Source organism: Aethalodelphis obliquidens, unplaced genomic scaffold (assembly GCF_003676395.1).
Source record: "Aethalodelphis obliquidens isolate GAN/ISIS:26980383/991018 unplaced genomic scaffold, ASM367639v1 scaffold35, whole genome shotgun sequence".
NCBI classification, from domain to species: Eukaryota; Metazoa; Chordata; class Mammalia; order Artiodactyla; family Delphinidae; genus Aethalodelphis; species Aethalodelphis obliquidens.
The window spans coordinates 7127345-7155154 of NW_020837979.1; the positions used below are offsets into that span (position 1 = coordinate 7127345).

Genomic DNA, 27810 nt, shown 5'->3' on the forward strand with positions numbered 1-27810 from the left:
TTGCTTTTGAGAAACAAACAGCTTGATGCCTATGGCTGTAATGTATTTATTTTCACTGCTGTCTGGGATTCCATTTTGTATGTATGTGACACAGTTTACTTATTAATTACACTGATGATGGACATTTGGATTGTCCAGACTTTGCTACTATGAGCAATGCTGTTACGGCCATTGTTGTACAGGCCTCCTGTTCCGCGTGTCAAGTTTCTGGAGCTATGCTATCCAGTACAGTAGCCACTAGCCATATGTGGTTGCTAGGCACCTAAAATACAGCAAGTCCAAGTGCTGCAAGTCTAAGACTACTCACTGAAGACTTGGTATGAAAAAAATTCTAAATACTTCATTAATAATGTTTTTATATCTATTACATGTTGAAATGATTAAAAAAATTTGGATATATTGGGCTGAATTAAAATGTTATTAAAATTAATTTCAGCTGATTCTTTTTACTTTTTAAATGAGCTATTAGACAATTTAAAATTACATATATGGCTTGCATTTATTTCTACAGGACAGTGCTGATCAATAGGGTATTTATCTTGTTGTAAAACTGCTGGATTTAATACTGGGTGATGCCAAAGTGTTTTGTAAAGTAATTCTAACCATTGCACTTTCACTGGTGATGTATGAATTCTCCTCTTGCCACATACTCCAGCATTGTCAGGATTTAAATGTTTTGCCGATCTGGTGTGTGTGAAATGTTATTACATTGTGGTTTGCGTACGCATTCCCCTGATCACTAAAGGTGTGGAACATTTTGTCATGTTCATTTATGGTTTTTCTTCTCAGCTCTTTTTCATTTTTTATTTCAGTGCATCTCTTTTTCTTTTTGATTGATAGAAATTATTTTGGGTGCTAATCCTTAATCATTTCTGTGTCATGCAATTATCTTTTTTTGTTTCTAACATTTTTTTCACTCTTTTTGATGTAAACTTTTGATTTTTTTTTTTTCTGGCTGCGCCACGCGGCTTACAAAATCTCAGTTCCCCGAACAGGGATTGAACCCAGGCCACGGTAGCGAAAGAGCCGAAGACTAACCCTAGACCACCAGGGAACTCCCTAAACTTTTGATTTTGAAGCAATCTCAAATTTACAGAAAAGTGGCAATCTCAAATGTACAGATACTGCAAATAACTCATTTTTCCCTAAACCATTTGAAAGTTGCCAACATGATGTTTCATTATTTTTGAATATTGTAGTGTGAGGTTTTTACAAACAAGGACATTCTCCTACACAGCCACAATACAACCATCAACATGGTTATCAAGGAAACGCTGTCTGGCAGCATTTTGTCCAGTTTTTCCTTGTAATCTGAGGGTGAGATAGGCTGTAGTGGGCTTATGCCATCTGAGTAAGAACGAAAAGCCCTGAGAGCTTTTTAAAATTACATTTCGTTGTTGCTGCAGTTTACAAATGCAATTAACATATATTTTTTCATTAACATCGATGCATAAAATAGATAAATCATAAACCTTAGTCTGTGAAACACATCATTAGTCCATTTGTGGCCTTCCTCTGTTATTTGTTTATTTTTAAAATACAATGAACACTTGTGAACCCACACCAAACTCAAATATCACCAATAACTGACAGCTACCTGTGTGTTCTCCTATTCCATCCTCTGCTTTCCTCCCAACAATTACCCTGTACGCCTCAGGGTGTACTCCTTACCTTAGAGATGTATGCTTTTTGCCTCTTTTAAAAATCATCAACTTGTCCTCTCCGGACCTTCTTTTACCTTCTTCATATCTTCATGTATCTTCTCTATTTCTACTGCTTTCAGTAGCCCTTCCATATCTTTTGTGATTCATAAGGCTGTAGAAGAAAAGTTTATTTTTCTGTTCTTAGTGCTTTTGGATGATTTCCAAGAGGAAAAGGGAACTGATGACTTCATGGAGTCATGTTCAAACTAGAAGCTGCATTTTTGAAAATCTCCTTAAGTGATTCTGATGTCAATTGAAAATGAGAGCCAATTTTGTGAAGATGATCCAGAGAAAGGTCATGTATATTGAGTCAGAAGCAGGGTGGAAGGGGAGCGGGTGGATAGCTCCACTGTGAGGTCAGTACAAGAGCAGAGCTCAAGGGAGCCTAGAGCTGACCTGACCTGGCATATAGCACAGCTTGAAATACCCAAAAACGTCTTCTCCACAGATTCAAAAATATCCTGTGTTAGGCTACTCCTTTGCCTTAGGGCATCAAAGCCTATGTTAATAGTCATCATTTAGAACTGTGCTGTCCAACATGGTGCTGTCCAACAGTGCTGTCCAACACTGGCCCCATGTGGCTATCGAGCAGTGTGGCTAGTTTGACGTGAGCTGTGTTGTGATTCTAAAATACATAGACTTAGTATTAAAAGAAGGTGGTAAAATATCTCAACTTTTATACTGGTTACGTATTGAAATAATATTTTAGATGTATTGGGCTAAATAAAATATACTACAAAAATTAATCTCACCTTTTTCTTTTTACTTTTTCAATGTGGCTAATAGAAAATTTTAAATCAAAGTTGTAGCTCATGTTATATTTCTGTTGGACAGCACTGGTCTAGAAAGCCTCTGAACACAGAACTCCAAACAGGTACAATTTCCAGTGGGACTGGGAGTGAGTATATCAGAGACGGTGGACAGGTAGTGAGCAGTGCCAAAATTAAAGTGGGCCTAGGTGACCCTGAAGGGGTGGTTTGTTCAGCCAGGTGGTAAGTGAGGGCATTAAAGCCTGGCTGTTGGAGATGACAAAACATGTACATCACTGAATCCTGGAATTTCATGATTAAACAACGCTTTCAGGTTCATCTGGTCCCGTAAATGATGGGAAGGAAATCCCTGGACTCAGCATCTGAATGTTTGGGTTCTAGTCTCACCTCCACCATTTACTAGCTGGGAGGTCTTGGACAAATCATTTAATCTCTTTTCTTGTATGTATAATGGGGGAGATAAAATCTGCTTGACCTTTCTTGGAGGGTTATTTCAGGTTTTTTAACTTATTCAAAAGCCCACTTAAAATTCGGAAGCACTGTACAAATATAAGATATTAAAAAGACATTGCCTACATCACAATCCTGGCTCAGTCCAGCTCAGCAAGAGTTGTTGATAATTTTCAAAGTGGACAGTTACTTTCTAGATAATTTGGCATTGAACATATCAGCGCCTTTGTGCTTATATCTCTACAGAGAAGCAATTCCTTTCTTCAGTTTTCACATGACTAACAAAAGACTTGGACCCAGACTGCAGTGTAATAACGATTCCTATTTTTGAAAATGAGAAAAAAGGGGCTTCCCTGGTGGCGCAGTGGTTGGGAGTCCGCCTGCCGATGCGTGGGGTGTGGGTTCGTGCCCCGGTCCGGGAGGATCCCACGTGCCATGGGGCGGCTGGGCCCGTGAGCCATGGCTGCTGAGCCTGCGCGTCTGGCAGCGCGAGAGGCCACAGCGGTGGGGAGGACCGCATACCGCAAAAAAAAACCCCAAAAAACGAGAAAAAAACAACCAACCTCAATTGGGAAAATGAGACTTTTCTCACCCAATTTAGAAGTCTGATAATAGGAAATTTTGGTGGAGATGCTCCACTCATCATCCCCTGCTCTAGAGGGTAAATGTGGTGTAGCTACTTTGAAGAGCAGCTTTATAAGATCTGGTGCCAGCTGTGGAATACTACGCAGCCATAAAAAAGAATGAAATAAAGCCATTTGCAGCAACATGGATGGACCTAGAGATGATCATACTAAGTGAAGTAAGTCAGAAAGTGAAAGATTCACTTATATGTGGAGTCTAAAATGTGACACAGGGAATTCCCTGGTGGTCCAGGGGTTAGGACTCTGTGCTTTCACTGCCGAAGGTGGGGGTCCAATCCCTGCTTGGGGAACTAAGATGCTGCAAGCTGCCAAAATAAGTAAGTAAGTAAATAAATAAATAAAATATGACACAAATGAACTTACCTATGAAACAGGAACAGACTCACAGACATAGAGAACAGACTGTTGGTTGTCAAGGGGGGAAGGTGCTGGGGGAGGGACGGTTGGGGTGAGCAGATGTAAGCTTTTATATATATGATGGATAAACAACAAGGTCCTACTGTAGAGCACAGGGAACTATATTCAATATCCTGTGGTAAACCATAATGGAAAAGAATATATATATATGTATAACTGAATCACTTTGCTGTACAGCAGAAATTAACACATTGTAAATCAACTATACTTCAATAAAATAAAATTTTTAAAAAAGAGCTAGGCTTTAGAGTGCAACCAATCTGGGTTCAGACCTAGGCTGTACTCCTTACTACTATTCTACCAGGCCTACTGTGTAAGCTCAATGCATGTTAGCTACCATTGTTATCAATAGAGAAGATATAAAGTGACAAAAAGCCACTGTGGATTCAGTTGATTCATATTCATCTGTATTTAAAAATTACAACAGCATCTACCTGAATGACTGGTAAATATCTATGACTGGAGTTATTTATTCAGGCCACAGACAATGTTTTGTGTGCAAATTAATTGATTTGAACCTGTTACAGTAATCACTCTGCTGGGTCATGGGTCCATGGTGCTAGTACCTCTGATGTTGTAGAAGAGCATGGATTTTGGAATCTCACAGTCCAGGGTCAAATCCCAGCTTTGCCATGTCCTACCTGTGCCATATTGACAAGTTGCTTAACTTCTCTGAGTCTCAGTGTCCTCATCTCTAAAATAAATGATAATACCTCCCTCACAAGGTTGTTGGGAAGATCAAGTGATACAATGTCCACAGCAACCTAATGGACGATGGGTGTCAAATAAATGTTCATTTGTAGTCTCACAACTTGGTCAAAGCTTCATAATCCACATCACTTTGAAAACCATTACTTAAATTGCAGAGGACAGGGACTTCCCTGGTGGCACAGGGGTAAAGAATCCGCCTGCCAATTCAGGGGACACGGGTTTGAGCCCTGGTCCAGGAAGATCCCACATGCTGCGGAGCAACTAAGCCCGTGCGACACAACTACTGAGCCTGCGCTCTAGGACACGTAAGCCACAACTACTGAGCCCGCGTGCCACAACTACTGAAGCCCGCACGCCTAAAGCCCATGCTCTGCAACAAGAGAAGCCACCGCAATGATAAGCCCGCACACTGCAACCAAGAGTAGCCCCCGCTCGCCGCAACGAGAGAAAGCCCGCACGCAGCAGCGAAGACCCAACGCAGCCATAAATAAATAAATATATTAAATAAATAAATAAATTGCAGAGATCCTGGACATTAAGACCTTCATACCTGGAAGGACTTGTAGCCCCACTATCTGAAAACAGGGAGAAGAATAAAGTAAGCTCCACATTCAACAGTCCTTTCTATGTTTTATTATTTCTTTTATTCTCTAGGAGCATCTAAGGACAGCTTCAGCCTCTACCTAGTATCTTTCACATAACTTAATTCTTGGTCTACTTCTCCTCCCTTTCTTGAACTTTCTCCTTACCCTTAGCCTGGAAGCCCCACATAAGCCCCTGCACTGGGAGGGCCATGAGCACTGCGTCAGCGTGCTGTTGCCACTGTCACTGGTGGAAGCCCAGGTGTTCCTGAGGGCTACCCTGGAGCAGCTGGACCCATGCCAAACCGCTTCTTACAGAGCGGCACTGACCGTGGCGTTGATGGTGGTGGTGGAACAGGTCCTGATAGTCGAAGCAGGATCATCAGTGGCTCAGGACATACCCACCCTTCTTCCCTGGAATGCAAGGCTGGAGCCCACTTAAAAGGGCAGGCTGTTCTGCAAACAGGAAGGCAGTCCGTGCAGAAGTGAGTGCAGTGGGGGAGAGCAGAGATCAGCTTCTGGAGGGCATGTTCTCCTAGAAGGTGTGGTTTACCCATTGCCAGGGAGCTGGGAAAGTCACTTGACTCCGGGCCTCTGTCTTCCCTGTCTCCTGCTCAGTCTCCCTCACATCTCTGTTCACTTGGTGGATGAGTGGAAGGACGTGTACAGTCATGGAAATTTCTCACACTGCTGGTAGGACCCGTGTCAGATTCCCTCCTCCCCTCTGGGAAATGCGCTTTGCCTATTTCGAAAATATCTCTTCCGTTTCCTGTTTCTGGAGCTGCACAATGTGCTCCATCTCTTCCTTTAGACAGAAGTTTGAAGACAGTCCATCCTTGAAGAAATTTTCCTCCTTGGCCAAATCCTTTTTTACCATTTCCTCAGGAAGTCTGGGAAACTGGCACCCATGTTCCCAGTCCCTGGCTTCGCACTGACCTCCCAAGAGCAGGCAGACACTCTTGGATCTGCTTGTCAGAGGCAGAAGTGGAGCAAGGAGCCAAGGTCACCCATTGAGATCACGTGACATGTTGCTATGGGAATCATGTGAGAGTGGAATGAAGAACAAAGAACAGAAGGCGCAGCATTGCAGGCAAACAACCAATCCAGGAACGGCAGCTGCTAGTATTTCCTGTTTATTTGTCTTTTTTAGACTAAGTATCTGTTTCTTGTTCTCAAATTTAGAAGCTGTTTCCCTAGCACAATTTTAGATACCCAGAAACAGTCCACCAAATATATGCCTCCAGTACACCTTGGGGGTTCATTAGATTAATTAATAGTGGTTAATATATGCTTTGAAATCCTTTTATTAAAAGGGCCACCTAAATCCCAAGTACCATTATAATCAGGCCTAATGAGGTCAGTGGTTTAAAGAGGGTTTTAAAGCATATATAAAGCTCCTCCCAGATCAGTGGTACAGCATGAAGGTGAGAAGAGGCAGATGAGTCTGCATGCTGGCATTTAAAAGCTCCTCCACAGCGGGAGAGCCACACTGAAGGCAGCAGATTGAAGCCAGGTGCTCGGAGATCTGCTAATGGATTCTCAAACTTAAACCTATGTTTTAGGAATAAGGCCACCACTTTGTAAAATCCTGACAGGTTGCTGCTGAGTTCGGAATACCTTCTGGTGAGCCATTCTGGGGGTCTTGGGGAGGGGCTTGGGGAGGATTAAGCCTATGGCTTTGCCGTTGGTTGAGTGATGTTCGTGAGAGCAACTCCGAGCAGTATTTTCTCGCAGGCTTCACGTGAATGATCCTTGTGCCCCGCAGGCACTTCTAGGGGCTCACGCTCCTTCACCCTTTCAATGAACCCTCGCCTGCGTTCCTGCCTGTACCGTGGCTGCTATGGTACCATCATGACCATGGAGACCTCTGCTGCTACCTGTGATATCACCGGGGTGATTGCCGGCAGTGAGTGTGAAGCCAGGCAAGCATTTGGCTAGCCCCCTTTCATCATTTTCAGATTCTTTCTTAGGAAGGAGCTCAATTCTGAGAAGTTCATTATTATAGTAGTAATATCAACATTAAAACTGAGGGAAAAACAGAATCCTGACTCCCCTATCAAGCTGCTGCTTTTCACTTTCCCTTCATCCTTTCCAAACCTGGTCGAGAAGTGTTTATTTCTACATATTGAAATGATTGCTTAATTAAAATATCAAATTCTGGCTTTGTTTGTTCGTTTGTTGTTGTGTCGACTTCAGGTTACAGCGTGAGCATTTTAAGCAACGCTCTCTGTACGTCCTCTCTTGTGTAATTCTGTTCTGAAGTCTTCTTCATGTTGTCTCAGTATTAGCATATCAGAGCTGGAAGCAACTACAAGGTCAATCTAATCCTACCTTCCCAATTGACAGATCAGACAACTGAGGCTCAGCAAGGAAGAGAGACTTCCCGAGGGCCCAGGGCTAGGTAGTGTCAGACCAAACTCAAACATAGGTTGGCTGATTTCTAGTCCAAGACTTTTCCCAATGCACCAGCTGTGGCAGAAAAGAGAACAAGAAAGAAAGCAGAAGTGGTATCCATCTGGGGCTGAGGACCTTTCTGGGTTTATGCAATCAGAGACCAAAAAATGTCCTAAGGGGCTTCCCTGGTGGCGCAGTGGTTGAGAGTCTGCCTGCCGATGCAGGGGACACGGGTTCGTGCCCCGGTCCGGGAGGATCCCACATGCCGCGGAGCGGCTAGGCCCGTGAGCCGTGGCCGCTGAGCCTGCGCGTCCGGAGCCTGTGCTCCGCAACGGGAGAGGCCACAACAGTGAGAGGCCCGCGTACCGCAAAAAAAAAAAAAAAGTTCCTAAAATGGTTGTCCCAAGCCTGTGGGCCACAGTCAGACCTGTGGCTAACTTATTAAACTTTGAAAAAGGGGTCTCTTCTGGAGTGGAGGAAACAGTTTATTTTCTATTGGTGTAGGCATCTGTGGTTTTGAAATGTTTGCTGAGATGGATTTGAAGGTCTTCAAGTCTTACAAATTCTAATCAAAGAAGTCAGGCTGAGGCACTGCATGGACCCTGCTCTCACTGCAGCCATCATTTCCAGAGAAAGCCATGGCGGAACCATCCGGCAAGACGGCTGGGACCACAAAGGACTTAAATTTGGCTTGACGCAGGTACTCAGCTAGAAACTTTCAATCGGCCCCACTTCATCCTTCCTCACAGAAGCTAACCCAAACTGGAAATGTATCTGCATTTATCCTAGGCTTCAAAACACGGGTACCTGTGTAATTTCCACTGGGATTTCTGTAACATGTCAAGGTATACCAGTTATTGGATATCTTTTTTTAAGTATCTTATGAGTTTTGTAATTACAATTTGTAATTAATATTATGCAATGTACTTAAATTGAGAAAATCTTATAAAGGGTACTATTATAGGTATCCCTTTGAGGTTCATGAAATAGTAAATTTCATCTGTGTAGATCAAAACATTATAATGAAACCCTACTTGAACCAACTTGTCCTTTAGGCAAATTGGAGGAAGGGGACCCAAATTATCGGATATTTGCTTCCAGGTTTTCCCCTATTCTATTCTATTCTATTCTATTCCATGCCACACGGCTTGAGGGATCTTAGTTCCCCCACTAGGGATTGAACCCAGGCCCCGGCAGTGAAAGCACTGAGTCCCAACCACTGGACCGCCAGGGAACTCCCCCAGGCTTTATTTTAAATTGTCTGAGAAACCGAGACTTCTAGCCTTCCAATTATTTTTGACTGCAAATATCTAGACTTTGGGTGCTCATTATTTGTTTTGAAACAACTTTTTAATTTTTTTTGAGTGCTTAACTAAAACTATGCTACATCCACTTCTCCCAAATCTTACTGTATTTCTCTGATTCTCTTTTCTGTGAAAGGACTTGTAGAATTGATTCTGTGGGAATAAAGAAAAGGGATAAGGCCAGTGTCTATGACCTTGAACATAAGGAGGAGAAATCAGGACAGCAGAAGAATGTATTACTCCATCCAGATGTTGACATTCTTATCTGAATTTTCTAGCTTGATAAAAAAAAATCCATCGACCTGTTGGTACCTGGGACAGCAAAGAACACCTTTTGCAGGCTGTTGGGATTCTCACAGACAGAATTAAGGCAAACCAGAAAAAATTCCCCACGTAGAGTGTGGCTCAATACCTCAAAGGTAGGCCAGTGCTTTGTTTAGAAGAGCAGTGAGTGAGAGCCCAGAAGGCCGGGTGTACCTTGGGCCTCCCTGGGCCTGTGCCCATAGGGTCAGCAGTGGGCCTGGGAGGACCCCTAGTGTTCTCTGAAGCACTGAGTTCCTTGGAGTGTTCTTCATGCCCAATTTCCATTCCCCTTCTGCCAGATGTTGGGGGTTCTTGTTACATCTCATTGGTTATTGAGCCATTGAGTGATACCTTGAGCGTTAGTGTGATTGTTTAAAAGAATGTTTGCCTTCCTCTGATGGGTTTTTTTTCCCTGGTGCAAGAAGATTTTACCCACTTTCTGAATTTTTTGAACAAATTTTCACTGTCTGAGCATCCTCAGTGACACCAGGGCTTTAGGTACCATGATGTGTCCAGGTGGAAATCCCTGCTAGGCTGATCACAGACCCCCTCAGGTTCAGCATCTCCCAGACTGAACTAACTCACTAGCCTCTCACTATAAACTTGCTCTTTCTTCTGTATTTTCTGCCTCTGTGAAAGGCACTATAACATACCCAGTCATCCCAGCCAGAAAAAAAACATATTTTTTTCTTAGGTTCTCTGGTTCCTTCTCCCTTCACATCCAGCCATACCAATTCTTATTAAGTCTGCCTCCTATAGGCCCATGGTGTGTATATACCTCTCTCCTTTTATGGCCTTAATTTCAAATAAACAGTTTTACATTTTATGGCCTTAATTTCAATAAACAGTTTCTATTTTCTATTTCAAGGTCCTTGAAGGCAGGGATCAGGACCAGGGGTCTTTATCTCTAGACATCCGAGCAGAGCACAATTATGGTAAACACATGAGTAACTACTGAAGATTAACCTTCTAGGGGATAATACACATATGCTCAAACATGCATATCGCACACATACACCTACAAAGGAATGAGTATGTCTCGAGCATCATTGTGCAGTGTGCGCTCAGTGTGGCACACATCCTCGTCATAGTAGGTGCTTAAAACATTTTATTGAATGAATGAATGAGTGAATAAATGAGTGAGTCCTTGAATGACTGAGAGAATGTTACAAGCAGTTTTAGACTGAAGATTTACTGGGGATCTAGTTTTGCCAGGCCTACACTAAATAAGAAGCAAATCTGACTTTTGCAGCAAGAAAAACAAAAGTCTTCAGAAAAAGAGAGAGAGAAGGAAAGCAATCTGGAAGTTTTTCAGTGATTCTTGAGGAAATGGATCCTTTCAGGAGGAGAGGAAGGGGGGAAAGAGGATCTGGGACTGTCTGCTTTGGAAGATTTCCCTGGAGGGCTGACATCCCGGGAATGCTCATATCTTATTTCTGCTGAAAGTTAATCTTTCAATCTGAACCTCTGGTTTCATCTCAGGTGGTCTCTCAGCCTTCAAGTCAGGAACTGAAGCCACTGCCACCCCCGCGGACATAGACTGACGTCATCAGTGATACTATAGCTCGAGCTAAATTCTATAAGAGACACGGCTTCTAGGCAAAGCTCTGTGGGTGGGCCAGGTTGGCAGGTGCTCAGATAGCCCCTCTTCGAGGGTTTGATATGGTTGTGTTGTACCGAACACTGGCAAAGGAATGGTCGCACTTATGACAGAAAATTCATTTCTCACTTTTCTTCATGCAAATAAGCATAAAAAAAGGAAAATCTACCCAGTTCACATTACGGTTCCCATGAAATATGCATAAACATATGCATAATTATTGTGCAGTAAATGTAAATGTCATAGTAAGTGACATATTCTTAAGAATAAGTCCACATATTGCAGCAAGGCCTCATTTTAGTCCATGATTTCTTTTCTTTACTTTTTTTTTTTTTTTCTTGGTTATACCACATGGCATGCGGGATCTTAGTTCCCCAACCAGGGATCAAACCCATACCCCCCTGCAGTGGAAGCGTGGAGTCTTAACCACTGGACTTCCAGGGAAGTCCTAGCCCATGATTTCAATGCCCACCTACTCCCTGTCTTACCAGAATTGCTAACAAGAAGAGAGCCTGACCTGAGCCTTTGTCCTTTTCCTAGTATCTGCTCAAGCTACTAGGGCTTTGCTTGTGAGGAATGCCTGACTCCCAAGCCGGTCAACCTGGGAGTCCATGGAGAAACCAGGCTGGAATTCTAGCTCCCTGGGTACCTGAGAGCCAACTGTGGTGAAGCTGATCTTCCTCAAGGGACGTACACCATGTCCCTCAGGCCCACACCTACCTCTTGGGTCTTCTTCCTCTTGTTTGCTGAAGATCCAGGGACTGGCTTCTTTTCTTCCCTTTTCAGTAGTTGCTGCCACACAATCTTTCAAGAGGTCCATTCTCCACCAAACATGGCTGAAGATAAGCATATAGGAGCCAATTTTGTTATTGTTCTTTAGGTGTAAGTAAAATGAACCAGTTCTGGAAAGTTTAAGCAGTAAAAGGAAATTACCGAAAGGCTATCAAAAGGCTCCCAGAGCCAGTGAAAGGCTCAAGGACAAGAAGAGTAACCAGGCAGCTCTGGGGTCTGGGTAGCAGGAAGCAGTTGACCATACTTTATAGCATCCCTACTGCACGAATGAATCAGCACTCTCACTGCGTAAATGAACTCCAACGACCTTTTCTCCCATCCTTTCATCATTCTGCTTCACTTCTATAGTTCCGGGAGGGACTGATGGACTCACCTTGGATCATATACACGCCTACAGGCTGGCTGCTCTGCTTTTTGGTCTTGCCCAGACCACCCACAATGGAGAAGAGACATTCTTCCAGAAGGAAACCTGATGCAGTTTGTGGCTTTACTTCCATACTCAGAAGAAAACACAAATAATATGTTGGAATGTAAAGCTCTCAAAGTCCCTGCCGATATGGCCCCTGCTGGGCCTTTAGCTCCCTTCAGAGATGTTCAATAAATGTTTCTACACATCACTTCTTTTTCTGAGGAGGAATCAAAATCATACCCACCTACCTCTGAGCCCCCTTGGAGAAAGCCAAGTGAACCCTTCTCTGCTCAATGACCCCTCAAGCCTACCTGCAGATTTCACCCAGGCAGAACTGGGACCCCTGTGTTTCACTGGGCAGAGCCTATGGTCAGCTGGTGAGGCAGCCCTGCAGCATGTAGACCAGCATCTTTTATGACTGGTTGAGGACCATGCTGTACCAGTTAAATACTTTGATTATTATCTCTGCATGTGGGCAATCCAGGACATTCTTTAGATGTTCACTTTGCTCAAGAATGATTTCTTCTGTGGGAGAAATCACAGCATGTACTCCATCTAATTGCCAACTCCTTCAATGTCACTACTAAAAAAAAAAAATTATCTCACCCAGGTGAGATAATTTCCAAATAATTTGAAAAACAAGAAATAGTATGATGACTCATACTCTGAATCTATTCCCCCAGTATTCTTTTTATGACTGAGATACCAGATGTTCTAGAGGAGAGTCAATATTTAAGGTGTCTTAGTTTGGTTCCCGTAGAAGCAGACCCTGAAACAACTTCAGGTGCAGGTGGTTTATTTGAGAGGTTCAGGGAATGCTGATATGAAGTGGCTGGGGGATACAGGGAAGGGAAGAAAGCCAATAAAATGTGTGTCGTCAAGCCGGCTACCACAGTGGGCACTGCAGCTCAATCCTCCAAGCAAACACTGAGGGATTGTGCAAAACACACTGCAGAATTATTATACACAAGGGCCAAGAAGCTGGGGTATTTATACATCAACTTCTAAGAGCCACTGACTGGGGTATCTGCCTGTTGGGAGGAGAGCAGCTTAATTCTTTGCTCCTCTGGTCTTCCATGCAAATAGGTGGCACACTTTTCAGAACTTCCAAGGGAATGAGACCGTTGACACCGAGATGCAGATCCTGGCAGATGGAAATCAGCTGAGCATCCTGAAATGTCTAGGGATGTAGGAAGGCCCCTGCTTGTGTGTGGGGTGCAGAGCATCTCTTTTCTCCACTCTTCAAAACATTTCTCTTCCCTCCCTCTAGCCTAATACCCCTTAATAACTTCACGCTTTTAAAAACAAATACCTGGAACAGAGGCTGACCTCAGTCAAAGGAACACAAAGGAAGGCCTGGCCAATGAGGGAGAGAAAACACAAAAAACAAAACACAAATTAAAGTCTCAAAGGAATTATCATGCCACGTGGACATTCCTGCTGCTTGGGTTCACTCAGTAGGTTCCTCAAAAAAGCTATGCTGTTTACTTTTAGTAAGATGAGAAGTTAAAACTTGGATGAAGCTTTGAAAATGTGAAGGGCAGAAAGGGATGGGAGAGGCGTGGTTTCTGATTGTGCCTTTGAGCTTGAAGCACCTGCCTGACCCCCAGGCTCTGGCGTCCTGAGATGAGCTGCACACAGGGAGCGAGCGGAGTCTGGGTATGGACGGTTTGCTGCTCATTTCTGTTCCACCTGCTTGTCTTTCTTTGCTGGTTGTCTGGGGGTGAATGCCTACTTGACTGACAAGCTCTAATTTAAGAGCAGCAAAGAGTAGCAACCCCACTCCAGGGCTTGGCTTTGCCAAATCCATCTTGAATGTAGGAAAAATAGCTTTTCTCACTTTTAAAGAATGAAGTAAGTCGCTGTAGGCTGTTCGCTGTAATTTGAAACTGGCCAAACTATATGGAGGGTTCTAGGAGCCACGACTGTGAGTATGTCGTCTCACCTGTTGGATCACACCAAGTCGACGCCATGAAAAGCTACGGGTTTGGCTTCTCTTCGTGGCTCTATGTGGCTCCATTCCTAACCACATCCTCTTCTATCCTGCCTAAATTTCTCTCCAACCATGTCCTTCATTCCGTCTCTCACACCCTGGTCCTTCCTTCTGCAGGACCTCTGCTCCCCCACCTGTTCCCCAGGTCGTCTGCCCCTTCTGAATTCTTGGGTCTCCACCAACCTCTCCACTGCTAAGGCTCTGCCATGGGCTTGGCGTCCCCTCCCACTGCCTCCATTTCCCAGCCTTCTGTCACTACTTCCTGTCTCTTTCCCGCACTGGATTCTAAAATGAAGACAAAGATGTTTTACAAAGTGAACTCTTAGTTAAGTTACCGTTATTATGTGTTATTTCCAACTTAAGGAATTGGAGCCAGAGAATCTGGATTAGCATTTTCACAAGTAAAGAACAAAAATTCCTTATCACTTACATCTTTGAGGATTGTTTGAAGTTCTCTCTAAAGAGAAGAGTCCCCTGCTCGGGTGTCCTTTGAGCTTTGTGTCCACGGATCTAAAATAAAAATGATCAGATAGAACAATGTGTTTCAATATGTGTCCTTATACTTTATGAAAGTTATAAAAGCATAATAATTAGGTTAAATTTGATGATGTACACACATTTTTACTTTGATTTTCTTGCAAGAGTATAATGAACTGATCTTGGGGTTGTCCTGGATTCTAAAATGTTTTGTCAGAGTATCTTAGGGGAAGAAGATACAACTTAAACGCAATACAGTTCTGAAGGTATTGTTGTGGAGTTTATGGGTGAAGAAAACACAGCTTTCCTCACAGCTGCTCAACACCATGGTGCTTACAAAGACTTTCCCCTAGGTGCAGTGCATGGGTTGTTTTAGTTTTTTGTGGTTTTTTTTGCGGTACGCGGGCCTCTCACCGCCGTGGCCTCTCCCGTTGCGGAGCACAGGCTCCGGATGCGCAGGCTCAGCGGCCATGGCTCACGGGCCCAGCCGCTCCGCGGCATGTGGGATCTTCCCGGACCAGGGCATGAACCCGTGTCCCCTGCATCGGCAGGCGGACTCTCAACCGCTGCGCCACCAGGGAAGCCCGGTTGTTTTAGTTTTTGTCTATCTGTCTATGCTCTTATTTACAGAGTAGTGCTAAGAGGTAGGGTCTGTTCTCATTTCGTCTCATTCTCAGCATACTTTGAAGACAGGTGAGGATCATGAGGCTGTGGAGTCTGTGGATGGTTCTGGGTCTTGGGGTCTTCTTGGGGGATGTGGGGAGAGTGTCCACTCTGGAGATCTCAGAACGTCTTGACTGTCATCACCAGCAAAGACCTTTGAAAGGTCCTGAGGTCCAGTACCCACAGTGAGAGCAGAGTTGGAGGAGGAAGTTGTGAGAGCCACAGGTATCTTCAGAGTATGGAAGATGCATTCTGAGAGGAGAGAAGCCTTCTGCTCAAAGAAAAGCCAAGAGCTGAAGGTTCACCCGAGAGTGCGTGCTCTGTGGGAGGTGGCTTAGCACGGGGGTGTGGGTGTGGTCAGAAGGACATGAATTAGACCAGCATATGGAGTACATCCATTAGGGAATAAGATTAATTTACCAACATTGATCAATATTCAATGAGTGAATCCGCCTGCATACCTTTACTGATAAGACCCCTTTGCACGCAAAGCTGCTGTTGAAACAACAGGAGAGACCGATAGAGGACCTCCTTAATGGCAAAGTACATTCAATTATTAAAACTCACGATGATGAAGAAAACTGAGCCATAGCTGCGGTAGGTACGATATGGACCATTTCGCTTAGACGTTCTTTGTTCTGTGTGCAGCTTCTTCCCTTTTCTGGGCCTGGCCTCAAAGTCTTGGCCTGTTCCCTTCCGGTGCAATGTGGGGGCCTGGAGCTGGGTCCAGAAACCTCCATGTGACCACTTTGCCGGAATTCCCAGTAGGCAAGTTCGGCCCTGAGGAGAGCAACTCTGCCCCGGCCAACACACACTCTCATTTCTCTGCCTAATTTTCAGCTGGTGTTTGAGAAGGAGGGAACTGGATGGGTGTTTTGGTGATCTACACAAGTTCGAGATTAAGGGAGCATCAGTGATAACCTCCCAAAGAGGGAAAAATGACCTCAGGTGTGAATAGTAACTATCGTGTTTGCACAGGGGCATAAACATTTTAGGCACCGGACACCCCAAGTCAGCACACAGATATGAGTCACTTCGCAAAACTTTCAAATCAAGTCTTTCCCATGAGATCAAATTCTTACGGACATGGCAGGGTTATGGATCTAATTCAATTGCATAATCGCTCAGGAAATGAGCCCTACTCTGGGGGCAAGCCCAGTGCTAGCAGGTGTCGTCTGCCTCTGAGGTGCTAATAGTCTGGAGAGTAAGGAGGCCTACTTCCCAAACTAGGACGTCAAGGAATCTTAAAATTCATTGCCTTCCTCAACACTTTGGCAAAAGTAGGGGCCAGTCCAAGGTTCACCCCAGCAGCCTGGATTCACTGATAGCCTGGGCCTTAATATGCTAGGGGCAGAGGTCAAATGGTATAAAAAGGTTAAGTGGCTGGGTTCATTTCTGAAGGAAACACACTGTCACCATTACTAGCAATAAAAACAGTGATAGCTACTATCTCTGGGTATTGAATCAGTTGCTTTACATTTATTTCATTTAATTCCCATGATAAAAGTGCTATTATCATCCTCATTTAATGGATGAGAAAATGGATAAGACACAGCAAAATTAAATTACTTGCCAAGTTCCCACAGCCTGTACCAGGGTTTGAACCCAGGGATGCCAGGCTCTGTAGCATGTGCCCTTAATCCCCGTGATGTCCTATGTGTGTAGTAACAGTGTTCAGTCTGCATCATGGATTCCCCAATTCCCACCTCTGCCCTCACAATTTCTAGTTGACCCCATAAGGTACGTACGTGGCTGATTAAATGTCTGCAGTAACGCAAGGGATCAAATGTTGGTTGGAAATTATTTCTTTCTCTGAATCTTCTTCCCTCGTACGCCTCCTTCATTTTGTATGTAAAACAAAGGCCTACTCAGTTTCAGACATGTATAATGTTGTGGCTAATTCTGAAATGTAAAATACAACAGCTTAGAAACCTTGTCCTCCCCCAACCCCTTCGATCAGTCACCCTGGAAACTTCCAGCATAATTTAAAACATTCTTCTTTTGGAATTGCCTAGGAAGCAATTTTAAATTATCACCCATGAAGGCAGATTACCTGTGAAGGTAGATGTGATACCTGGAAACCCCCAAAAGTTCTTTGGAGTCACATGTTGCAAAAAGCTAACACACAAAGAACCAGGTGATTAACCCGGGCAAGGTTGTTTTCATTCAAATGTAGAGGTTTAATGAGCCTGATTTAACTCAGATGGACACCACACTGGCCCAAAGGAAGAATTTCCAACCTGGTGGACTAAGTAGGATCCTTCCCAGGGTGTTGACTCTGAAGAAAACATACTGATCTTTTACCATGGGAACTGAACGAGGAAATAAATATAAAGCAACTGATTCAGTGCCCAGAAACAGTAGCTATCATTGTTTTTGTTGCTAGTCATGGTGACAGTATGTCTCCTTCAGTGCCCTCATGCAGATGGGCTCTTTAAAGTAGATGACATAGAGCACATCCATCAAAACTTTCTTAATTGCACGTCGCTACTAGTGAAGAATTTTTTAAGGATACCCAAATATATTTGTTCATTTTACAAATTTCCTGTATCCTGATATTTTACATACGTTACGAAATATTACAAAAATATAAATTTGAAGGATTCGATGAGAAAACAAATGGAAACAGAATTTCCAGTACTTATTTCCCTCACCCCAGTGGACCACGCTCTCTCCCTTGGGTATGCAAGCTCCACTTTGGAGACAGCACCCTCTCTCTTCTCCTGTCCTCCGGGGTCACTGCCTCCGAAAAGACTGAAGCAAAGGATCTTCGAAGGATGTTAGCCAACAAAGCCAGCATCCAAGAGGCTGGGAAATGGTTTTGTGTGGACTCAATGACCATTGCGGCCATCACCTCCTCCTGGGAGAGCCATGCTGGGCGGGTCCTCAGAGATGCCTGGGGAGATACAGGAAACGGATTTGGATTCGGGCTGATGCAGGTAGGACAGCAAAGCCGTGCAGGCTGGTTCAGTTGACTGTTGGATTTTGGCTGTAAAACATCACAGGAGGTTAAGGGACTGTTTTATTTTATAGCATGAAAATGATCCCAACTCATACTCTGTGGCAGGTTTTAAGTGGGCAAAATGTGCCTTTCCAGGTCCCCTCTTTCAGGGCCTCTGCCCTGCACCTCTTCTACCCAATCCCAGCTCCCTCCCTGGGGCACCACCTCCCTCTGTGCTCCAGACAGGCTGTTGCTCCCTGAGAACCATCACTTTCCCACTTGCTTCCCCCACCAGACTGAACTGATGACCTAAGGAGAGCAGAGAGTGGCTTGGAGGTAACTTTTCTGAACAGCTGCCCCTTCCCTGAGTATTCCTGAAGACTCAAGGCCTTAATTCGATGACTGTGTTTCTTTTTTTCTTTTATTCATTTTAGTTCAGTTTTTTTCCCAGTTTTATTAAGATACAATTGACATACAACACTGTCTGTTTAAGGTGTACAGCATAATGATTTGACTTACACATATTGTGGAATGATTAAAAAGTTTAGTTAACATCCATCATCTCATACGGATGCACACACACAAAAGACTTTAATGTGATGAGAATTTTTAGGATCTACTTTCTTACCAACTTTCAAAATACATCAACAGCAGTGTTAACTCTAGTCATCACATTGTACATTACTTCCCTAGTACTTGTCTTACAACTGGAAGTTTAGGCCTTTTGACCACTTTCATCCCATTCCCACTCCCCCACCTCTGGCCTATGGTAACAACAAATCTGGTCTCTTTTTCTATGACGTTTCTTTTTAGATTCCACATATGAGTGAGATCATATAGTATTAGTCTTGGTCTGACTTATTTCACTTAGCAAAATGCTGTCAACGTCCATTCATGGTGTTGGAAATGACAGAATTTCCTTCTTTTTATGGCTGAATAATATATATATATAGAATATATATATAATGTATGTATGTATATATATATGTATATGTATATCTATGCTACAGTTGGTTTATCCATTCATCCATTGATAGACACTTAGGTTGTTTCCATGTCTTGGCTATTGTTAAATAATGCTGTTATGAACGTGGGGTTACAGAATAGACCCCCAGAGACAAAGTGGTGTCTAGTTGGGGAACAAGAGCGTGCTCTGGTGGGAGCTGGGGAGATGGTCCACTAGGACTGTGGTCCAGGGGCCAGAAGGGCTCTGGTGTCAGAAACAAGCCCTAGGTTGATGGTGAACAAGGGGGAAGTGGGGAGGAGGTGGGTCTAAGGACAGAGAAGACCCCAGTAGCCAAGACGAAGAAGCCGGTGGGGATGAGTGGGAGTGAAAGAGGACAAGTGACAAGTATGAGGACACAGTGGCCAGGGGACTCCGGAGCAAAGTGGTAAGGCCAGCTGTGGGGGTGGGAACGCCAGTGAGAATGGAGGGGCCTTGGCAGAGAGGGCCCTGGCGGCAGAACAAGAGCCAGTGATGCGGTGGAAAAGTGTGGTGGTGGGCAGGGCCCGTCGGTGAGGAGGGAGACAGTGAGGGAGACCTGCCCGGAGCCTGGACGGCTGCAGTGAAGGGAAACAGGCCTGTGGAAGGCACTCCAGCAGAGGCTGGGAGACCTTGTAGTGCCCTCTGAGAAGGTGGAGGCTGGGGTTATGGGGGCTCAGAAAGAGGACCGTGAACGCTGAAGTGGGCACAGAGGATGCAGTATCTTCTCCAAGCTCCCCAAATAGCAGAATGCCAGCTTTGGAAGACAACCTGTATGTACATATATGAAAACACCTCACAGCCAGGATAACGACACACAGTGTGGTGACAGTTGCCCTTATCAAGGAGCTTGCCCGGAACTCCCTGGGGCTGCAGGGGACAGGGTACAAGCCTCAGTTAGGGCGGAACAGGGGCAAGGTCCTGGCAGGGGTAGCGGCACCTGATGGTTTCTCCTGTCCTGTTTCCTGCACCCCATTTCTCACCAAGGCTTTATCCCACATTCTCTTCCCTAGAGATTGCCCTGACATGTCAGGCCAAGCTGTCCTGAGGCCCTGGAATTGTACCAGCCTTCCTGGGAAAAAGGAACACAGAAAGCAGGGAAGTGATGGACCTCCTGCACAGAAGAGAAAGCAGGACTGGCGCCACTTTTTTTTTTTTACAGCTTTATTGGAGTATAATTGCTTTACAATGGTGTGTCAGTTTCTGCTTTATAACAGATCCACTTGAGTTTTTTTCTGGCAAGCTCTCCAGGCTGCGAAAACAGCAGACTGGGTTACCTGTGGTGAAGGAAGGAGCAGAGATACTCTAAGGAGGTCGAGGCTGAGTAGAATGATCCTTAGCAGCTTAGACCCGAGAGCCACAAGAATTAGTATCGGGAGAGCAGGCTGGCCACAGACCACCAGACACACCTGGAGCTGGATAAGTTCCCTTTATTGCATCTCAGGAAAAGTCCTTTGGGAAGGACTTTAAAGGATCTGGGCTCTTATTAGATGATTTTGATGAGTGTTCAAAGCAGCATGGTTTGCTCTGGATTGGATGCTGTCAGGAAAAGAGAGATGGCTCTATGATTGGTGTCTTCATGAATCTCATCTAGAAGGTGAGAGGAATGAAGCGAGGCTGAAGCTGTGTGATGAGAAGCAGCAGGCCCCACATTACCCAGAAGAGGGGATATGCCTCATTTTTCCGGCTTGAACGATGCTTGTGTTTTTGCCTGCGCTCGGATGTGACTACGGAGTGAGCTTGTCTTCGCCTTGATCCATCAGTTACAGAGCAGCTTCATCTGATGTTGGTGACCTGTGAAATTGCTTACGTTCAATAGGAAACACCTGTCAGTGCTGGGCCGGCTCCTAGACACACGGAGGCTTCCCAGGCCAGCTCCTGGCTGTCACAGCTGCTCTTCTCTGATGCCCCTCTTCAGCCAAAGGCAGACAAAGTCAGACCACAAGGCATCAATCCACGACGTCCAGATTTTCACTGGTCAAGATTTTGTCAGTTAAGACCAGGAGGATGTCCAGAGGGCAGAGTCTTTGTTCGACTAGGGCCAGTTGTAGGATGCGTTGTTGAGTCACCTGACGTGCTGACGGCTGCACCGCAGCATTTAAGTTTTTGGACAGGATACACTGAGCAACTGTAACACAGGCAATGACCAGAAGCAAAAGGATCATGAGTTTTGTGACAAGACTTAAAGCCAGGGTCCCAGATTATAAAACCCAGGCAATGAAAACATGTCCCAGAATCCAGCTGGGTCTTTTAGAGAATCGGATGGATTTTTTGTTTATCCTAATAGCCACAGTTGTGCTTGCCCTGTAGTTCATAAATGCAGCAAGAAGTACAAACCACCCTCCACCAGCTTAGAGGAAATCAAGGTGTTCAAAGGGGCCTTGAGCATCCTGTCCAGTCTTGTCAGAATCTTGTCGGGATTGTGTTGTTGGCAGGTAGGATGTACAGTGGAAAAATCCTCAGTGGTATCTTGAAAATTACCCTACTAATGCTGGTTCAATACTATTGCCAATTTTCCTCTGCTTTATGGGTAATATCACTACTTTTTGATATTTTTAATATCACAATATTTGCTAAATTTCACTTTTTATCCCGGTCACCTCCTTACATATAGAAAAGCATGTCAAAGCTCTTTAATTCACTGTCAATGTTATAGGGGCTCCTGTGATGGGCATTTGTTTCTAAAGCATTTCAATGTCATGGACTATCTCCAAATCATCTACCTATCCTATCAGTATATTTACTTTTGTGATTTGGCAGATCTGGGAGAGGGCATTGAATGGACACAATTTTTGAGAAAAGCTTATAATTCAAGGGTAAATTTGAGTCTGATGACATTTTTAATTTTACTTTCTAAGTATGAATAATCTACCTACACAATTAAATCAGAGTTATCCAAGGGAGTCTTCAGAAGGTCAGTGCAGGGTATACATAGTTCCCTGAGGCAGGCAATTATGGGCTGTTCCTTTGTGGGAGAGGGAAGGAGGTGGCTGGGTTTAGAGAGGGGCAGTGATGCGTGACGGAAAAGCACCAGTAACTGCCTAGGTTAGGTGACGAGCTGAAAGATGCTGAGAGCTTACTGTCAATGGAAGAATCTATACAGCACAGCATGGGAAACCATCAAGATGAGTGGAGACCCTAGAACTAAACCAGCTGAAGTTTTCACACTTTTGTTGTCACTGCTGTGGTTCTTAGACAAGATGGATATATATATGTTTTGGCTACTGGAGCTAAAGAAAGACTGAAATAAGCAAAGGGCCTCTGGTGATTTCCATTTAAATGAAGCAGTTCCCTAGTGTCTGTTCAGATTTATAATAAAAGGAAAGGGGGTGGGGCAAGGGGAGGATCTGTGAATCCAGAACAATGGAGGAAACATTTGGAAGATAGTTTTATTGTACCAGTCTGTGTCCAAGGACTATGTTTCTTTTAACTTGAAAAACATATTCATTGAAAGATATTTAATAGAACTTACTTATATATAACTAACCTAGGAAGATCAACTCCTTTTTTAATTTGTCAGGATTGTTTTAACAGTAAGTTTGGTAGGGACTTCCCTGGTGGCGCAGTGGTTAAGAATCTGCCTGCCAACGCAGGGGACAGTTCGAGTCCTGGTCCCGGAAGAGCCCACATGCCGCGGAGCAACTAAGCCCGTGCGCCACAACTACTGAGCCTGCACTCTAGAGCCCGCGACCCACAACTACTGAGCACATGTGCCACAACTACTGAAGCCCGTGCGACTAGAGCCCGTGCTCCACAACAAGAGAAGCCACCGCAATGAGAAGCCCACACACCACAACGAAGAGTAGCCCCTGCTCGCCGCACCTGGAGAAAGGCCGCATGCAGCAACGAAGACCCAACGCAGCCAAAGTATTAATTAATTAATTAATTAAAAGAAAATAAGCTTGGTAGACAAAAATTCTCGCAATAGAATTGAAGTTTGGAGAACCTTTGGACAATCATTCCTATTGCCCTTACTTTTATGTGGTTAACAGCGAATCTTTATTTATGCCATCTAATGGCCACTTCAGAAAATCCACAGATAGTGCAGGCATAAAATTCATCCTAACAATTTTATTATTTTGAATCTAGGTATGATTTTGGGAAAGGCAAAATCAAGACTAGTTTTTATAGAAGACAAGATATGTGATAAGTACCCCAAAATAGGAAATAATTTGATGAAAAATACCTTAGTTTACCCAAATTCTATTTTTACTTTTATTTTACATTATTCATGCACAGATTGTAGTAATTACTAATATACATTTATATGCAAGTATTTAGGCATGTGTAAATATATTTAAGACACTTAAAGCTTATATTGAATACCTATAGATTTAAAACATAATTTATCAGTATATTAAATACAAAATGTACATATCACTAAATTTACCATGTTAATAAGCAGAAAATCATATCCATTATGTTAAATACATATTTGTATTTCTCTGTAATTACTGTGCCTGGTATAATTAACTGTTTATATTCTCTTGAAGTGATCAACTATTTTTCTTTTCTCCAGAAAATAAAGAAAATTAGAGAACAGAAAATGAATTGTTTGGCTATTTTTTTTCTCCATGAGCACTCATTTCATATCATTTTAATAATTTTGAGGGAAAAAGAAACATAAATAGTATTATTCAAAGGCATTTTCATCATTTATTAATGGATTGCCATTCTGAGAAATAAGGGTAAAAATTTTATTTAGTGACTCATGTTTTGTATCAGTTTCTTATTTAGAAACTGTCCAGACTTCCAGTTTTAATTAATTGTTTACCAAGGTCTTAAAGCTGAGAAAAGTTTAAATGTATAAAATAGGTTTTGACACATATACATAAAAAGAGAGCGACAGATGGTTTAGACAGTAACTTGGACCCTTGATATTTTTATCAAGCTGTGTGATCAAAAAGCCAGTACTTAATACTCCTCAAATTATAGAAAGGAAGGAGAGGATATTAAATAGCCTCTATATTAAATAAAATGGTCTTTTATTTTTTAATTGAAAACAAGACAAATAATGTCTGCACGGAGGGTTCTTCACTTTTTGTTCTTTTTTGCTCTAAAGTACCTCCCAAACACACAATCTTGCTCGTGTCAAAAGCTCCCTAAAATGGCCACTGCAATTCCAACTTGTCCTTGGTGAAACTGTGACAGTTAGAATGATAAGCATACTAGTTAGTATTGTTAACAAGAAAAGATGAAGAAAACACGTGTTTGGCCTGAAAGAGGCACCATTTAGATTGAGAAGACCTTGAGAACTGGAATGGCCCTTAAAAAGAGTGCTTGGGTAACTTTTGTCTCCCCTGAGCCTGACCAAAGGCCAATGGTCACCAAGGAGTGGCCAGAAAAACCTGAAATAAAGCAATTCTCTGAGACACAAAGACAGGACAGAAGAAGTCCTTGTAAGGTTTGAAATGATGGGAGGCAAAGGAGTACCATTCTGGGGAATCCCCTGGGTGCAACTTAAGGATGGACTGACTGGGTTTGGCAGGTCGACTTTACAGAGGCCTCCCTGATCCTGGCCCCTGGTGGTCACACCTTTGTGGAATTCCCCTCTTCCTTGAGTGTGAGCTGGACCTGTAACTTGCTTCCAACCAATGGAATGCAACAGAGGAGACAGAATCTAGGCCACTGCATTTATATGATTACCTAAGAGGGTAGCACCCATCTTGCTAAAGTCTCTCACTCCAGTGTTGGTTTTGAAGAAGCAACTTGCCATGAATTTTATAACCACAAGGAAATGACTTCTGCCAACAACCTGGGAGAGCTTGGAAGCAGATACCTGCCCTGTCAAGGATCTGAGGAGAACCCAGCTTTGGCTGATGCCTTTTTTGAAGCCTTGTGAGACCCTAAGCAGATGAGCGGGCTAAGCTGTGCCCAGAGTCCTGACCGAGAGAAACAGCAGGGTGATGAGCATGTGTGGTTTTAAGCGGCTGAGACTGTGATAATATGTTACGTGACAACAGAAAACAAATGCTCTAGCCTATGCTCATCTCCCTACAGGCTTTTCCTCTTCTGGGCAATTTCACTTCTAAATATCCAACTTATCATTCAGATATTTTCCTCTAGTCATGAGCAGCAGGTTAAAATTACTTACCAAAACTTTATGAGACTCTTTGGGTAAAAATTAACCAATGGTCTTTTCCCCATTTTAAACATTAATATTAGCCTAGTAAAAGAGGCAGCAAAACATTAGCAGGGGCTGCTTTTATCAATATTTATACAGCTGGCCTCAATCCAACTCCAGTGAGGACAGCTTCTGTTGAGGCATACAGGTCTCTCTCCAGTTAGACCCAGCCCTTCGAAGTTAGTGTCCTTCTGCTTTATATCCTCTCCAGGCCGTACCTATACTGGATATTCAATAATTGTGGAATTGAAAGTGTGATTACCCTGAAGCTTATTAATTAATGATATCTGGCTTCACTTCACACAGCACTTCTACGTGATGCCAAAACTCTATGACAGGACAGATGCTGGGACCATAGGCAGCGAGTATGCCAATGTCACTGCTGCCTGAGCCAAATTTTACGAGACAAGGAAAATAAAGGGCAGCTAGAACTCTGAGTCCTCAGCACCAACTTCAGTTAGCTGCCACCGAATTTCCCGGTACTGAACCTCTCTTAAAATTCTTACTTCTCCCCACCCCTCCAGGTATCTGAAATAGAATAGAAGGAAATAAAACAACTTTCCCTAAATGATTTTTTCCTTCTCTTTTTTCTTTTAAATAGCAACCTCAACTATTGGCAGAGGTTTCTAGGAATTCAAGGAACATCAATAAAGTTTAGGCCAAATGAGGTTTATAATTAGAAAACAGATACTATTTTGGGTATTGAATTTAAGGATAAAATGAAGCCAAGTCCACATACCTATTTATAGACACCACAGCACAGAGCAGTCGGTCCAGCTGCACCCAGTGTCTAATGCTTCTGGCTGAATCTCTGCTCTCCAGGGGAACAGACTAAGCTCCTTTAGGGCAGGGACCACATTCTGGTCAGCTCTGGATTTCTCCAACACATAACACACTCTTCACTCAAAGGGCCACTCATAGAATGTGTTCAATTCAATTAAACGAGAAAACAATTTTTTTAAAACGTTAACGACGATTGCTAAGGTGACATCTGAACCCACATGTTCAAACATTGCCATCCTTACCCATTTTCCAGTGAAACTACTGGAGGGAAAGGGGACAGAATTAAACCAATTAAAAGCACTAAAACCTCCAAGCCTACACCAAGGAAGAATCACACCATGTTTAGCCAGTGAAAATGACTAGAATTTAAAACATATTTTAATGAGAACACTTTCTCACCATCTTGAAATAGAAATGACTTGCACTTTTTACTCTGAAGCCGCGAGGCCATCAGGACTTATTCACTTCCTGGTCCGTGGGGTTCTGAAGCCACCCCACCACCAGCTCTCCAGTGCTCTTGAGGCACGTGCTGGACATGTCCTCCTCTCCTGGGAGACCCTGCGGCAGCTTCAGGGGCTTGATTCTGTGACATAAGGGAATGCTTTTAGAGTTATACTAGGTAACACGTTTTAAGAAACTGCTGGAATAACAAACAACAAACCTTATCAAATGTTTAACCACTTTCAGTTTTGCATTCACCGAAGGGATATTCTTGTGAACTTGAGGAGTATGTGCCTACAAACAAAGGAAACAATGTTATGGATCAATTTCAAAAGCACAGATGGTCCCATGTTACAGGAAAAGGTTCAGGTGTAGGCTCATTCTGTCTAAATCAAACTTCCAAATATATTACGTGAAATCATACATTTAAACAAAAGTTTTAAAAGTGGAAAATTTAAAGCAAATTTAAACAACACTAAAGATGACTAAAATAGTTACGTACTTTCTGTAACCCAAGCATCTTTATTATATCTTTCTCCCAATATGGACGTCTTTTTGTACTTTTTATTCTGGTAACAATATGCAGTTTATGAGGCTGCTGGGGATCCCCACCATATTTTTCATGATCTTCAGGTGAAGGTTGAAAAACCTAGAAAGGAAGAATTATAAACGGTAAATTTTCAATTTCCACAGCTTCTAGGTGCTTCCTTTATTTTTTTTTCCTTAAAAAAACTTCAAACAACTACATAATGATTTCATCCCTAATAGTTTATAATCCTCACCTTCCAACTGAACATTTCTACCAGTCTGATTACTCAGGTAGATGGAGTCTAAGAATTTCATACTCTAAGAAAAATACCACACAGGTAAGGGTTTGTTTTGTTTTGCTTTTATTAAGAGAAAAGCAGGAGCAACCAGATGACACTAAAGAGTTCAAATGTCAAGAGAATATGTTGCATTATATGAGCTGGGCCTTGGGCTGCACCCCCTCCCCCATTCAAGTAGGGGGACAAACAAAAACTTACAATGACAATAACACATGAGTATTATAAAAAGTACGTATTCACTGCAACCCCGAATAAGGATGTTATGGATAAGACTATTTGTAATACTGAAATTTTTCTTTTTCTTTTTTTTTTTTTTGCGGTACGTGGGCCTCTCACTGTTGTGGCCTCTCCCGTTGCGGAGCACAGGCTCCGGACACGCAGGCTCAGCGGCCATGGCTCACGGGCCCAGCCGCTCCGCGGCATGTGGGATCTTCCCGGACCGCGGCACAAACCCGTATCCCCTGCATCGGCAGGCGGACTCTCAACCACTGCGCCACCAGG

At 43.4% G+C, this 27810-nt stretch overlaps 2 protein-coding genes across 19 annotated transcripts in view; one reads left to right on the top strand and one right to left on the bottom strand.

The window, feature by feature from the left end:
• The window catches only part of MRPL30 (mitochondrial ribosomal protein L30), a 64960-nt gene that overhangs the window by 21949 nt on the left and 15201 nt on the right, over positions 1 to 27810 (bottom strand). For 13 of the 18 annotated variants that reach the window (XR_003437646.1, XR_003437647.1, XR_003437635.1 and 10 more), the window contains exons 4-9: positions 26985 to 27131; positions 26703 to 26776; positions 26441 to 26624; positions 14502 to 14581; positions 11598 to 14356; positions 1672 to 1815 (exon numbers count right to left, since the gene is read on the bottom strand). Coding sequence is in view for 1 of the 18 variants with exons in the window: in XM_027128868.1 (XP_026984669.1) it covers positions 26492 to 26624; positions 26703 to 26776; positions 26985 to 27131 (354 nt within the window). In the remaining 17 variants the exon portion in view is untranslated. Of the gene's footprint in view, positions 1 to 1671; positions 1816 to 11597; positions 14357 to 14501; positions 14582 to 16959; positions 17114 to 20286; positions 21263 to 26397; positions 26625 to 26702; positions 26777 to 26984; positions 27132 to 27810 lie in introns of those variants that run through there. The other 5 variants (XR_003437634.1, XR_003437633.1, XR_003437632.1 and 2 more) reach the window with 5 other exon arrangements.
• Positions 5574 to 10876, top strand: LYG2 (lysozyme g2). The gene is given in 8 exon segments (XM_027128623.1): positions 5574 to 5761; positions 6162 to 6247; positions 7042 to 7182; positions 8175 to 8231; positions 8234 to 8374; positions 9259 to 9393; positions 10760 to 10817; positions 10819 to 10876. Coding segments are annotated over 8 exon segments (864 nt in total).